The 13,300-nt window shown below is 43.2% G+C and overlaps 1 protein-coding gene across 4 annotated transcripts in view; it reads left to right on the forward strand.

The window, feature by feature from the left end:
* The first annotated feature begins 1,320 nt into the window (after nt 1-1,320).
* Nucleotides 1,321-13,300, forward strand: part of RAPGEF5 (Rap guanine nucleotide exchange factor 5) — a 166,001-nt gene continuing 154,021 nt past the window's right edge. The window contains exon 1 of one of the 4 annotated variants that reach the window (XM_061997261.1): nt 1,321-2,030. In XM_061997261.1, coding sequence (XP_061853245.1) covers nt 1,845-2,030 — 186 coding nt within the window. In that variant the 5' untranslated portion in view covers nt 1,321-1,844. Of the gene's footprint in view, nt 2,031-2,493; nt 2,644-13,300 lie in introns of those variants that run through there. The other 3 variants (XM_061997258.1, XM_061997259.1, XM_061997260.1) reach the window with 3 other exon arrangements.

The raw sequence follows: 13,300 nt of genomic DNA on the forward strand, positions 1-13,300 counted from the left end.
GCATCATATGATGGGCCATATCACTGCACTAGAATAGCTGTTCGGTTTTTTTTACACCTAACTTTCCAGATTTAGCTCATGCAATGGGCAACGATTGGTGGTACCAGCAGGAAGGAGGTGGCAGCAGAATGTAGTTGGAGTCAACCCCATCCATTTCACAAGTACCTGGATTGGCCTGGTTTGCACTGCTCATGAAATCCTGTGCATAGGAGGCAGTTAAGCTGATTTAATGACAGCTGCTGAAAGGAGCAGTTCTGCTTTCCCTCACTTCTAGGTTTTTGCCTTCCTCAATTCTGTGGCTGTGTGGTCACAATGTGGATCAATTCAGCTCTCTGGGCAATGGAAAATCCATTATTTTTTGAGGAGTTATTTTTCCACCAGATTGATCAGCTGACTAGAGTCAGCTGGTTACCAGATCTGGTAAGGGATGCAAAGGGAGTACACATCCACGGGTTGCAGGTAACCAAAAGGCCATGCTGCTGCTGCTGCAGCAATTGGGTGCAGATAACCAATGCCACGCTGAAGCTGGAAGGGGCCATTCTGTATCTTGGCATCCTGACACAGGTTGGGCATGTCTGCCATGGGTACCTCTGAGATCCCAGAAGAGCTGGTTTAAGGAGCCCATCAGTGGGGTGGAAAATTATTCCATTTTTACAAAGTTAGTTTAATGGTTAAGCCAGCCTCCTGCGAGGCTGGATAAATACTTGGGTCAGTTCCTGGAACTCAATGGGACCTCTTGGTTGGCACAAGGCAAGAGCTTTCTGTAATGTGTCTGCGGTCATTTACCAAAACATTTTGTCAGTGGTGAGTTCAACTTGGAACAGTAGGTCAGCCTTATTTGTAGCTCTGAGGTAGAAGGTACACCTGCGATGAGCCCCACCTTACAATCAGTTCCTCCATCTGAGTCAATGAGAATAGACTTTGGAAGCAACACCTTTATCACTGAGGAAGAAAAGGCAGGCTCCAAAAACTAAAAAAGCCTCTGTGGAGGTACTCAGGGTACTGAATTCTAGACAAGTGCCTTGAATGTATCCTTTCTTCCCTACACAGAGAGTAAAAATAATTGGTTTCTGGCATTCAGGGTTCCTTTGCCAGGACTACCTGATTTACTGGAAGCAGGTCATTCTCCTGGGATGAATTGCTCTGTTTCTCCAGCATCAATGCTGGCATGGGGGACAAAACACCTCATTGGGTCAAGAATCCACTGGGAAGGAAAGGAGTGGGGAAGATCGTCACTCCTCGCAGGCATAAATTAGCCCTGGAGAGCACAGGCTGAGTCGGCCAGGTCGGAGGCCTCTTGCCCGAGCAGGCGTACCTCTGGGATCATGCCAGGTTGCTCAGGGCTTTCCTCCCGTCCGGCTTTGAATCCTCCGTGAGAGAGCCGGGACCGCCCAGCCCCTGGAGGAACCTGAGCCTCCCCCTGCTTCGCCTCCGCTGGGACCTGCCGCCTCCCCCGAGCCCTCCCTGGGGGTACGGGTCTATGCTGGGCGCAGGTCGCCGGAAGAGGTAGAGACGGGGCCCGGGCGGCGGTCCCCGAGCGCAAAGGAGTTAACAGGACTTTCTGCCTCTTCCCGCCCGCGCCTTCTCCACCCTCCTCATTACCTGCGCTTTATCGCTGCCGGAGCCGCGGCGCGGGGCGGGAGGGTTTCCTGCGCCGCCTGGGGCTGCCCGCGGCCGAGCCCTTCCCGCCCCCCGGCGGGGCCGCGACGCGAGGGGCCGCACGCGGTGCGCAGGAGCTCCTGCCCTGAGCCTCCTGCCTGTGGGTGGGAGCGGGGCCGGGGCGACGCAAGGGGAAGGCGGGCGGGCGAGCGGGTCTGCGCACCGCAACCCGGCAGGGATGCGGCATGGCCGTGGGCTCCGTGAAGATGCCGTCACCGTGTGAGGGCGCGGAGCTGGCCCGCAGCTGGAGCCCCGGCGGCGGTGCCCACGAGCCGCCGCCGGTGCAGCTGCGGCAGAAGCTGCGGGAGCTGCCGGCGCTGCTGCGGAGCGGGCTGACGCTGCGGAGGAAGAGCGCTGCCGCCGCCGGCCGGGTGAGTGTCGAAGAGAGGTAGGGAGAGGGCGGCCCGGGCAGAGCCCCTGCCACCGGGGCCGCCCCCGCCCAGCCCGCCGGGCTGTGGTGCCCAGTGCGAGGCGGGGCGGCGGGCGCGGTTCCCCCGGTCTGGCCGCGGCGGGGGGCGGGCCGCGGACTCTCGGAACTGGCCCTCCGCGGGCGGCTGCCGGGCGGGAGGGAGCAAGGAGCGGTGGGAGGGCGATCGGGGGTCTCCGCGCCGGGCGGCGGCGGGGCTGCAGCTCGACAGCTCCCGGCTGGGGGTGCCCGCGGGCCGGCCCCGGGCTCGGCCCACCTCGGCCAGCTCGGGTGAAAAATGGGAGTGTGGGTACGGGGGGAGCGCGCGTCCCTGTCCCGATCTCCGGATTCCTCATGGAGCGCTTCCCGCCTTTTCTCCTCCGTGTGGCAGAACTTGCGTGGGCTAAGGCACGCTGTCTTCTGACAGGAGAGGCTGCGCAGGTGTGCCCAGATGCTTGTCCAGGCGCGCCTTAAAGCACTGAGCTTCAACGTGCCCTGGAGCTCTTGAAGCTAGAATGCCTTTCTGGGCATGCTCAGCATCCGGTCTCACACTTCCAGTGACTGGGACGTTGAGTCAGGTGGGCATCGCGGAAATCCCTAGTAAAATTTCCCTCAAGTTCACTTATTTTTAGAAAGATTGTTGGTAGGGCTTTACTGGGCAGGCAGTGCTCCTGGAAAGTACAGTGTGACATCGCCACAGCAGGGAACCACAGTAGCGGGCAGCTGCTCATGACTGTAAAATCTCCCACATCGAGTCTCGAGGGGAGTGGGATTGCAATCAGGTCGTGGCAAACCTTTGCAGGCCAAAACTGGGCTGCAACCTAACATCTGAGTAGTCAAAAGGAAGGGGCTAGGTTTACCTGCATGGGATTTGGTTTGTCTGCCATGCCTGTGCTTTCAGTGTAGTTAGATGTCAACATGGTTTGTATTTGTACCCTCGGCAACTTGGCTGTACTTTACCCATGCAAATAAATGCTTTCTCTGCATGGGGAAGTTGTTGTGAAATATAGTTGGGTGGGAATTTAAAACCAAACTTCCTGGGTGAATACTTTGTTCTTAGAAGATAAACGCGCAAGGAAGATTAATAGGATTAAAGTAGTATATAAACTTAGAGCAGAAAAGCTATTTCTGAGTAATATTTTTATTAAAATTCCTTTTCTAGATTAATTTCTTTCCTTGAGTGAGTTTAAGAGACTAGTAAAGACTAGTCTGTATGGAAATGCCTAATGACTTATTGTTCAAGTGAAATGATTATCTGCTTGAGAATTGTCCATATGAATGCAGCGGCCATGTAGAGCAGCCTCAGATTTCTCTTCATGGCTGTTCCTCATCATTACTGAAAGAATTTTAACAAGTCAGTGGTACAATGTTACTTTGAAAGTATTTGGAGTGGATAAGTTAACACCCTGGTGAGAAGCTTGAGTAGCTTGGGTCCTGCAGCTCCTCAGGTATGCTACTGAAGCTTTGGTCCCATCTTGCTTCATCCAGTCGCATGACACATGACTGTCTTTGCTATGTGCTGTGTTATGGACCAGCAAACGCAGTGTGACAGATTTAGTGGTGGTATGATCTGTGACTTTGCCTCCTAGTACCCTGTGGATCATCTTGCAAAGTTTTTCTTAAAGTGTCTGTCCTGGTAAGAAGAAAGCTGGAAGAAGGACAGTGAGTTTGTAAGGCAGTCTGGAGTAAGCCCATCTTGGATCAGTGAGTGATGCTGCATGGAGATGCTCTATGGCTCCAGCAGAACCTTTTGGCTGGTGCTTCCTGTGTGGAGAACAGGGCTGCTGTGCTTTGTCATCTCTGGGTTTGAAGGGATTCTCCTGCAGCTGGAATTATTCAGCAATGCAGGAGCCTACTGGAGTGTCCTGAGGTGCAGATAGTGCTAGGAGTCCAGGAGATACAGTAATGTCACTTGTTCCCTTTGGTAACAAAGCAGACATTTGGAGTGCATGGAGGGTCTCTCACATGTGCAGTTCTCCAGGGAACAGTCTGGCTCTTTTGGCAGTGCTGTGTGTTGATTCCTGTCTGCTCTGAGCATGTGCCTTTCCCCTCCCCCAAAAAGGAATTTTAAGGGCATGACATTTTTTCATATATTTCTATTTAATGTGGAGAACAACCCTGAAAATGACAGTGTTTGGGAGAGGGAAGAGATATGTTAGAATAATAAAATGCATCACTCTTTATTCTTTCCATTTAAACATGACTCTTAAATTTAAAAAGTCTTTAAGTTGGAGAAAGGTTGAATAATAGAAATATAAACCAGATTCCATATTTTTCACCTCAACAAAATATTGCAACTTAATCCAAAGTTAATTTTTGGTGGATTTTTATTTGCTATGAGCTCTACATTCCCCCTATCATTGTAAAAAAAAAAAAATAGTCTGATCTTCCTTTCTAGTGACTTTTCCTTTGTGGTTTTTCATTTGTTCAAATGCCAAGCTAAGAGTCTTATTTGTTCAGCTGGTTTCACCAGGAATGTTGCTCACCTGTTTTCCAGTAAATACTGATCAGCTGAAATTCTGGCTTGTTTAATTTCCTAGAAAAATATTATGACCCCCTGAGCAAGGGATCTGCCTCTGATGCTGACTTGCTGAGGGACTACCTGCAGCTTGGTTTGCTTCCTCATCTGTAAAGCAGGGTTAATCTACATGTTTGCAGGCTTGGGGGCTATGGCTAATAAAATACAGTGGAAGTGTTATGGGTGCTATAATTGTTTTAAAGATGTACTTCACTGCATGCAGTTCAAATACTTCTTCTGGTGTGAGGCAAGGAGGAAAGCATTGTAGAGAGTAATATACAAAATTAAACATAAATGACAATACATTTTGCCAACTAGTATGGGGTGGAATACTTAAAAAAAAAAAAAATCTATGGATTTCTCAATCCTTAGCCCTAGATTGTTTGATAACACGTTAAACTAACCTCTGATTCTTTGGCTAGGTAAGCCCAGTGCTTTTTTTAAAGCTCCTGAACCTTGAACTGGATGTTGACCTTGTCCCTGACTGTTTTTTCTTCAATTAAGTCTTGGAGCAGGTTCAACATAGGTGTCCAGGGCAGCACTGGGGGTTACGATGCAGTTGCAGAGTAAGCTGCAAGGTGTGAGTTTTACTCACTTCTCTTCCTCTGCTTGGTGTTTCTTTGTTTCTGCCAGATAAAACAGCAGAAAATGACCCAGTCTTTTGCTGTGGTAGTTGTGTGTGTGTGTTTGAGCTTGTGCAGAGGCAGAGGAGAGGTCTGTTGCTGTGAGTGGTTTGTGCAACACTTCATCTCTCAATCTTTGGAAACGGGGACTTTTCTGTTTTCCAGTTTGCCTCCTTGAGATGTGTTAAGCATGACATAGTAAGCATGAGCATTTTGGTTATGAACTGTCTTTGCTGTTGTTCCGCTTCTCGCCTTTTTCTCATAATTAGTGATGAAATATGGGTCCCTGCCCCTGGAAGCACCAGGAAAGTCAGTGTCAAGGTCCTGCAGGTACATTAGTGCTGCAGTCACTCCATCACGACAAAAATCCTTTTCACCACACTCAGCTGGATTCTTAATGCTGCTTCTGCATGCCTCATGAGAGAGTAGGGAAGCACTCAGAGCTGGAGGAGGAGTTACCTTGCAGGCACCCATATGTTTTTAATGACCTATCCTGCTTTCTAGGTTCACATTTACACACAGGCAAAATACTGTTGTTATGTGAGCATACAATAAGAGTAGATGTGGTTCTTTGTCACAGTAGTAGAGCTGGAAAACATTTGGGATGCTGTGGTGTCAAATCCTGTTACTCTGATATTGTGAAAAATCTTTCTAACTTGTACAAATCCTCACCACAGCACATACATTTTGGCTTGCTGGAATTTGAAGAGATAATATAACTATTTTCTCTTCTGAGATACTGCAGTGACTTTTGTGAGGTTCCTCAAGGTCTTTGGCCAGACTGTCATCACCTTAGCTCTGCTGTGACAATTTTGTTCTATGTGTATGTCAGGATGTAAGCTAACTGTAGGGTTACAAGTTGAAAATAAACCACAGGAGCTGGGATATGGATGCTAAAAGTCTTCGTCAGTTCAGGATGAGAATGGAGAAGTTCATGGAAAAGAAATTCATTGAACATACATAATCCTCATCAAGCACAGAAGGTTTCTGAGCTTAAAATAGCTGGGGGGTTGGAGCATATTAGAGATATCTATCATATCCTGGCACTGGCAGTTGTCTTGCTGTTGGAGACAACCCTTCTTTGGCAGGGGAAAAAAAATCAAATTATATGCAATCTGTTTTAATTAAATGAACTATCAGAACCTCTCAACCTACATTTTGCTAAACTTTTATTCATCTCTTATAAGAAGCTTTCAGTTGCTTGTGTCATTCAAGTTATTTTCCTCTGATGAATTCATTTTGCAATTGCAGAAACCATAGTGTTGTAGATGAAGTTTTGCCAGAAATGCTCAGAATTTCCAGTCCATCTTTCCATGGCTACATTATGGATGGTGGTTGATAGTTACTGTTTTGATTGAAGCCAAATGAAGGAAGATCTGCCTTGTACTGGGGTAACCTTCCCACCAACGGCTGACGGTTATAGCAGTCCATATCCTTGTTGGCAGCTCCTCATCTTACTAGTGCCTGAGTGACCTTGTATTTCATGCTGCTGAGTTACAGTCTTTTCCTAATATTTCCGGAGTCGCGTAATCTTCCTGTATGTGATTCTCCTTACATTTGTTTTGACAATACTTCTAATTTTGTGTCATCAACACATTTCATTGTACCTTTATGCTTGTTTGCCCAGTGTTGTTAATGAGAAAGGCAGGGAAAAATGAGAACAATTACTCTGGTACCTATGTTAATATAATCTATAGAGGCTTTAATTTTGAAATTTCTCCAGCATTAAAAGATGCAGTGTTGTGGTGGGTAGATGCTGTCCAAGCTGCAGTTAGTGCATGAAATTGCTGGATTGTCTCAGTGCATTGAAAGATCTACTGTCAGAAATATTACTGAAGTAGGCTGATTGCTACTGGTAACATTTTGCTTTAAAGCTTGCCATAGAGTTTCTACTCAGTAGCTTAATATCACCATCACTTTGGCAGTTAATGTGTGACTAAAAATAGTCATGGTAAGTAGTCTTGAATTTTTCCTATTGTAATCAGGCTTATTACGTATTCCTAAATGTATTTGATTAAGATAATTGTCTTTCACAGTATCCTTTAACTTGTCAGGTCTGTGACTGGTGACACATGAAATATAAAGCAATGAGTAAAATAACTTAATGACAGTGACCATGGTAGCTGAATTTCAGCATCTCTTGTGTGTATTTGCATAAAAGTTTGTTTCATAGTCAGTGTTCAGTGAATTACTAAATTGAGAATACTTCTTAATTAGCTCATGTGTTATGACATCTGAGAAATTATGCCCAGGTTTGATTAACTACGGTTGGATGAAATGGAAAGCAAACTCACTCTTTCTGTTGGTTACTTCTCTAGGAAGTAACCTATTAAGTTTTGCAGAACACAAAATTATTTTTCTCCCTGAGCCTGGGGATGAGTTCAGTTGCCAGGACGATGCCCATTGCTTGTGGTCTTATACTGGCACTAGGTGTGAGATTGGCAGTGCCTGGACTGACATCTCAACTGCTTTCTAGTATCCCTGGGAAGGTCCTAATGGAGCAGCAGCAGGTGCCGCTGCAAACGCCTGAGGAAGAAGTGCCATCATGTGGCTTGTGCTTATGGAAAGTGCATAAAATTGATATGGACCTCTTGACACAGAAAAAACGGAGCAGCTCGCTCTAATCTATGGGACAGCTTCTGTCAACTTTCTCTATTTTGGCCAGAATGTTTCCTGGTAAATCCCTCTGAATTCTATAAAACAGTCTTGTCTTTAACCCCTTACTCACACTGCAAAGAGAGCTCTGTCTGAAAATCCTTTGAGTTAATTTTGCCTATGCTCAGTGTTTCAGATCTGCTTTTCTTGTGTTAGTAGTAACACCTGCAGTTGGGGACTCTGAAAGAAAATATTGATCAACTCAATTGCAGGTTTTAATAATTCTGGTTGAACAAGGATCTTGCTACTTTCACTTTTGGTTCTGCCCTGCTTCCTAAGGGACACAGCTTTCAGAGTCTCAGATGTGGCGCTGCTATATGTGGCTTGAAAACCTGTTGAGGGAATCTAAGTAGGAAATAAGATCAACTCCACTGGAATGAAAAGGAATGTATTTGAATATTTGCAAAATGTCTGCTAGAGTTATCTTTTGATGAAAGGCTCCATTTAAATGTCAGCTAGTTGTCCCCTTAGTTATATATTTAAAGAGAAATAAAATTCACTTTGTGGAATTGTATACTTTAATTTCCTTGGTTGCAAATCTGCATTATTGGTTAATTTACGCTAGATTTCCCAGCTGCCAGGATGAATGAGCAATGCCACCCTGTACAATTATGAAAAACTCTGTTAAGGTTTGTATTCAGTTGTCGTTACTTGTATGGTCCCAGTGATCTGAATTCTTTTTGTGCCATGAGGAAATAGCAAAGCAAACTGTGCATTTTTATGCTGATGAACATGCTGAAAATAGATGGCGATAGCTTTTTAAAAGGGGGAAAGACAAAAAAGAAAAGCAGAATATGCTATCTTTTCAACCTCACAGGAGGCCATTGTAATAAAATAGACTTATCCTTAATATATAACAATTACAGTAATATTTCACATAAGTGAAAGGAAGGTGCTTGTTCTTTATACTTACATTATGTAACTTTATACTTATACTGTATAACTTTATATTTATCCTATATAACTTGCTTACTCAGCTGTAGCTGAAGTGCTTCTGTCCACCCATGGTTTCTGACCTTGCCCCAGGGGCATGCTGGGTGGGACAGCTGGTGTATGAAGCAATCAGGCTGAGTACACAGACTTTTGGTCTGACTCTGCTGAACTACTCAGGACCTTAGATGGGTCTCCTCTGATCATTGGTCACCTGAACGCTGTAGGTATGGTCACACAGTTGTCTCCTTGGAGTACGAGCCCTCTTCTCTTAGGGGTTCAAATTAATGCTTAGAAAAAGAGTCTTGGTGTTTGTTTGGGACTGAAAATAAAATGGGACACCTTTAAGTCTGGGTAGAGAGTGCCCTATTCTTCTGTAATCCATCAGGGCTGGCTTAGGGGGACCATCTATACATTGCACTGCTCTTCATGCACAGACTCCTAAACTTCTTTTTCTCCAAATCAGGCCTTGTGGATCTCGTAAGGTTCATATGCATGGATCCATTTCAGCAGAGTATTTACAGTGGTTTATAGTATCTACTGTATGAACCTTGTTCATGACACCTTTTGATTTAAACATTTTTCATTATATCTGTGTTTTTGGCAAAAAATTAAGGATAAAAAATGAAGCCATTTGGGCTCTAAAGTTAAAAACCATGGAAGCAAGAACCAGGTATAAAAGGCAGTAGCTATTCGTAACTGTCACTATGTCTTTTATATCTGTTAACTTATGTTTTGGCTTGGGTTAGTCTGACCTTGTAAAACGATCTACTTATGGCTATTGTATTAAGCTAGGGTCAATTAATAATATTTAAATCCTACAGTTTTTCTCTAGTGAATTAATTTTTCACAAGATATTTTCCTGGAGAGGACACAGTGGGCTAACTAATTAAAAGTCAATGCACCTTTTATAGTGCAAAAAGAAAATATTCTGCTGATTTGAGGGGGTGGCTCTTCAGTCTATATAAATACAGATTGTGTGTCAGTTTCATAGCTGGGTCTTTGAAATAAGCAGCAAGCAAGCAAGGGGCAGTGTGTGCTTGCAATGATATCACAGGTGAAATAAATGAATGTCAAGCCATGATACTCTTTTTGAGGCAGTAGACAATACTCAGTCTGCAGGTCAGTACTGAGGAGGAGTGAACCAAAGAAAGGATGTTAAAAAAACATTACAAAAACCCAAAACAACAAGCCAAACCAAACCAGAAAATTGAGGTCCAGATCACTCATGAGCATCAAGAATTTATGTTATGGCTTGGGGTAGAAGAGAGTGAGAGCAGTTGTTTGGGTCTTGTTTGTTTATTTTTTAAGATGATAAGCATTTAATTGTGGTTTTCTGGTCAAGTTCTGGCTGAGAGAGTTAGACCCAGTGATCCTAAAACACTTTGTAATTACAGATGGATGTGGTAATCATTTGCTGTTACAGACTGCTAGTGCACAATGTTAAGCAGATGCTGCATTTCATCCCATAGGTTAATGCACTTCGGTGATGCTTAAATAGATTTTTAAAATATGGAAAAAAGGGGAGAAAAACAACGCACACGCATGGTTAGGTCTGAAAGTCACAAAGCTGTTTACTGAATGGCTGAAGGAATGAGCTAAAAGAATCCCTTAGTTCTGGTCTGTGTCCCAACTCATGTACAATCCAGTGCTTTGTTGTGGTTTGTCATTTCTGCAGTGCCTAAAGCCTCTTGGCAGTGAAGGCAAATCTAGGGGTGTGGGCTGCCAGTCTGCTGCAGGTACTGTGTTGCAGGATGAACTGAGATTTGTGGTGTTTGTTAAAGAAGGCCAAACTCATGGGAGATGCAAGTCCTAAAGGAATAAAAGCAGAATCTAGTAGTTAACTCCCAAGGAGGAAAGGTGAGGATGCAGTGTATCTCAAGTTTAAGTATGTTTTGTCTTAAGAGGGATAAACTCTAACATCTGACCATGCTAGCACTGATTTGTGTATAGGAATTCTTTAAAGTAGTCTTTCTCAGCATTATGTTGGAAAAAAAATAGTCAAGAAACAAAATAGCATAATCCTGCTAGATTTAATTGTTGTAAAAACTTTTGAAAGCAGAACCAGAGTTTAACTTCTATTCACAAAGAATGACATAATTGTGTCCAAAAACTGGAGTTTGAAACTTTGAAAGCTTATACCACACATACCATCTTAAAGCTATACACTGTCAGCTTGAAGAATGTTTGAGAGTTATTAAAAGAGCTGTTCTTTTTATTCCTCAGTATCCACATGTATGAAAGGGATTGATAAAACTGATCAGCCCATACAGCATAGTCATTCTTAAGTAGTGTCTTTGTAATTGTGTTTGACAGCAGTTGCTGGAACAAAATATATTAAATACAAAAAAAATATAATGTTACATAAATTAATACTGCTTTATTTATATTTTTATTATTGTGCTGAAGGATACAAGGAGGAACATTCTGCAGACATTTAATTTCTTGTTTTATCTCGTTAAACAGAAAGTCCCAAAACAAATGAGTTTCAGATTAGTTTTACTAAAGCTATTTATCTAATTATGGCTTTCAGTGCACTTGAATGAATGTCTGCAAATCAATAGGTCTATTGGGTTGCCAGGACATGCATTAAAACTGGTGAGTTTTGAAACCAAATAGCAGGAGTGATGTCTCTTGCTTATTTCTTTCCATTGAGATATCTGTCCTCAGTTCATACAGTGTGTGCATAAACTAAGAATTTAGCTGAAGCCTCGCTCAAAAAAAAATCCCATTTTTTAATGGATCGTTTGCAATTCAATGTAGCAATAAATATTTACATTGTACTGCTAGGCTTTTCATTTAAAAAACAATTAATTCAGAGGAAGCTAGTGTAGATTAGAAAAAGTCATAGTGAGTCAAGATGATGGTTCATCCAGTCCTGTTATCTGTAAATTTTAAGATTAACAGGTGACAGTTTTAGCCACAAATGCAAAGTTGCTTGTGCTTTCAAGAGCATGTGTGGACAAATGTGGTATAGTCTGCCTTCCACAATGTTGTGGGTTTTATGTTTGTTTGTTTGTTTTATATACAAATCACCAGAGATACCTTATACTCTGATGCTTGAAGTTGGTTACCATTAACCATTCTACTTACAGCTTTTCATGTTCCTTATATACAAATCCGTCCTTTTAACGAATCTGGTTAATATCTTGGCTTGGCTTCAAACTCATCTTGGAACTCACATTTACGGAACTTGTGTGTGGAATTTGCTGATAATAACTTTATGGGGAAGGAAAAATGTGTTTTGTTTTATTCTGTTGTTAATGAAAACATTTTTTAAATCAATTTTGAATATCCCATCTTTAATTTCAGTGGCCCTTCTGTTGTTGCTATGAGGCAGGGAGCTTTCAACATCTGTACAGTTAGTTTTTATATATTCTTTTTTACAGTGATTTTTCTTATTTTTTTAAAGCAATCCCAGTCTCTTGTGATTACTCTCTATGCTGTAATCATTTTTGTTACCTTGTTTTGAGCTCTATCTGGTTCTACAATGTCCCTTTGAACTTGTAATGACTGGTGCTGAATGTCTATTCTAAATGAGACTGCATCACTGATTTATATGTCATGCAATTTCCTTGCTCTCTCTGTCATGTAGGCTTTTCATCCTAACAGTTTGCTATTTTAGAGTTCCTGGTGACACAGATTAGTTCTTTGCTGAAGTGCTTTCATAGCTATTCAAGTTGCTTTCTTAAAGTTGCTATAGTTAATTTGAAACCATGTAAGTTGTCTGCATTTTTGTTCCGTCCATGGATGTAGTTACTTTGTGTTTGATGTGCATAAACATAATTTAACATGGAGTTATCCACTCGCCTAACTTGACTAGGTACATCTGAAGTTGTTTAGAGACTTGCGATTGTGTAAACAATATTTGCTTATCTTCATGATGACAATAAAAATATGTTTTATTAAACACCATTCAGTCTAGGATATAATGCTGGGGCATCTTTGTATTTTCCTTTTCTTAATGAAAACAACCTGCTTGATCCTATTATCATCCTTCATTACTTTGCTATTACTCCATCAATTACAGTATTTTATCTCTCCAGGAAAGACTGCTTTACCTCTTTTTGAGGAATTTTGTGTTTAGGGTGAGTCTATACTGTTCCTGTTGAAGTCAGCAATACAACTGTAGAGTATTATTAGGCAGAGAGGAACCTCATGAGGTTTAGCAAGGACAAGTGCAGAGTCCTGCATCTAGGAAGGAACAACCCCACGCACCAGCACAGGCTGGGGGTCGAATTGCTGAAGAGCAGCTCTGCAGACAGAGACCTGAGAGTCCTGATTGCTGGCTCATGTTTAGCTTATTATCAATGTGCCCTCGTGGCCAAGAAAGCCAATGGCATCTTGGGATGGATCAAGAAGAGTGTGGCCAGCAGGTCAAGGGAGGTTCTGCTCCCTCTCCTCTGCCCTGGTGAGGCCTCATCTGGAGTCCTGTGTCCAGTTTTGGGCTCCCCAGCTCAAGAGGGACAGGGAAGTGCTAGAGAGAGTCCAGCACAGGGTCACCAACAT

This window comes from Colius striatus, chromosome 5, assembly GCF_028858725.1.
Source record: "Colius striatus isolate bColStr4 chromosome 5, bColStr4.1.hap1, whole genome shotgun sequence".
NCBI lineage: Eukaryota > Metazoa > Chordata > Aves > Coliiformes > Coliidae > Colius > Colius striatus.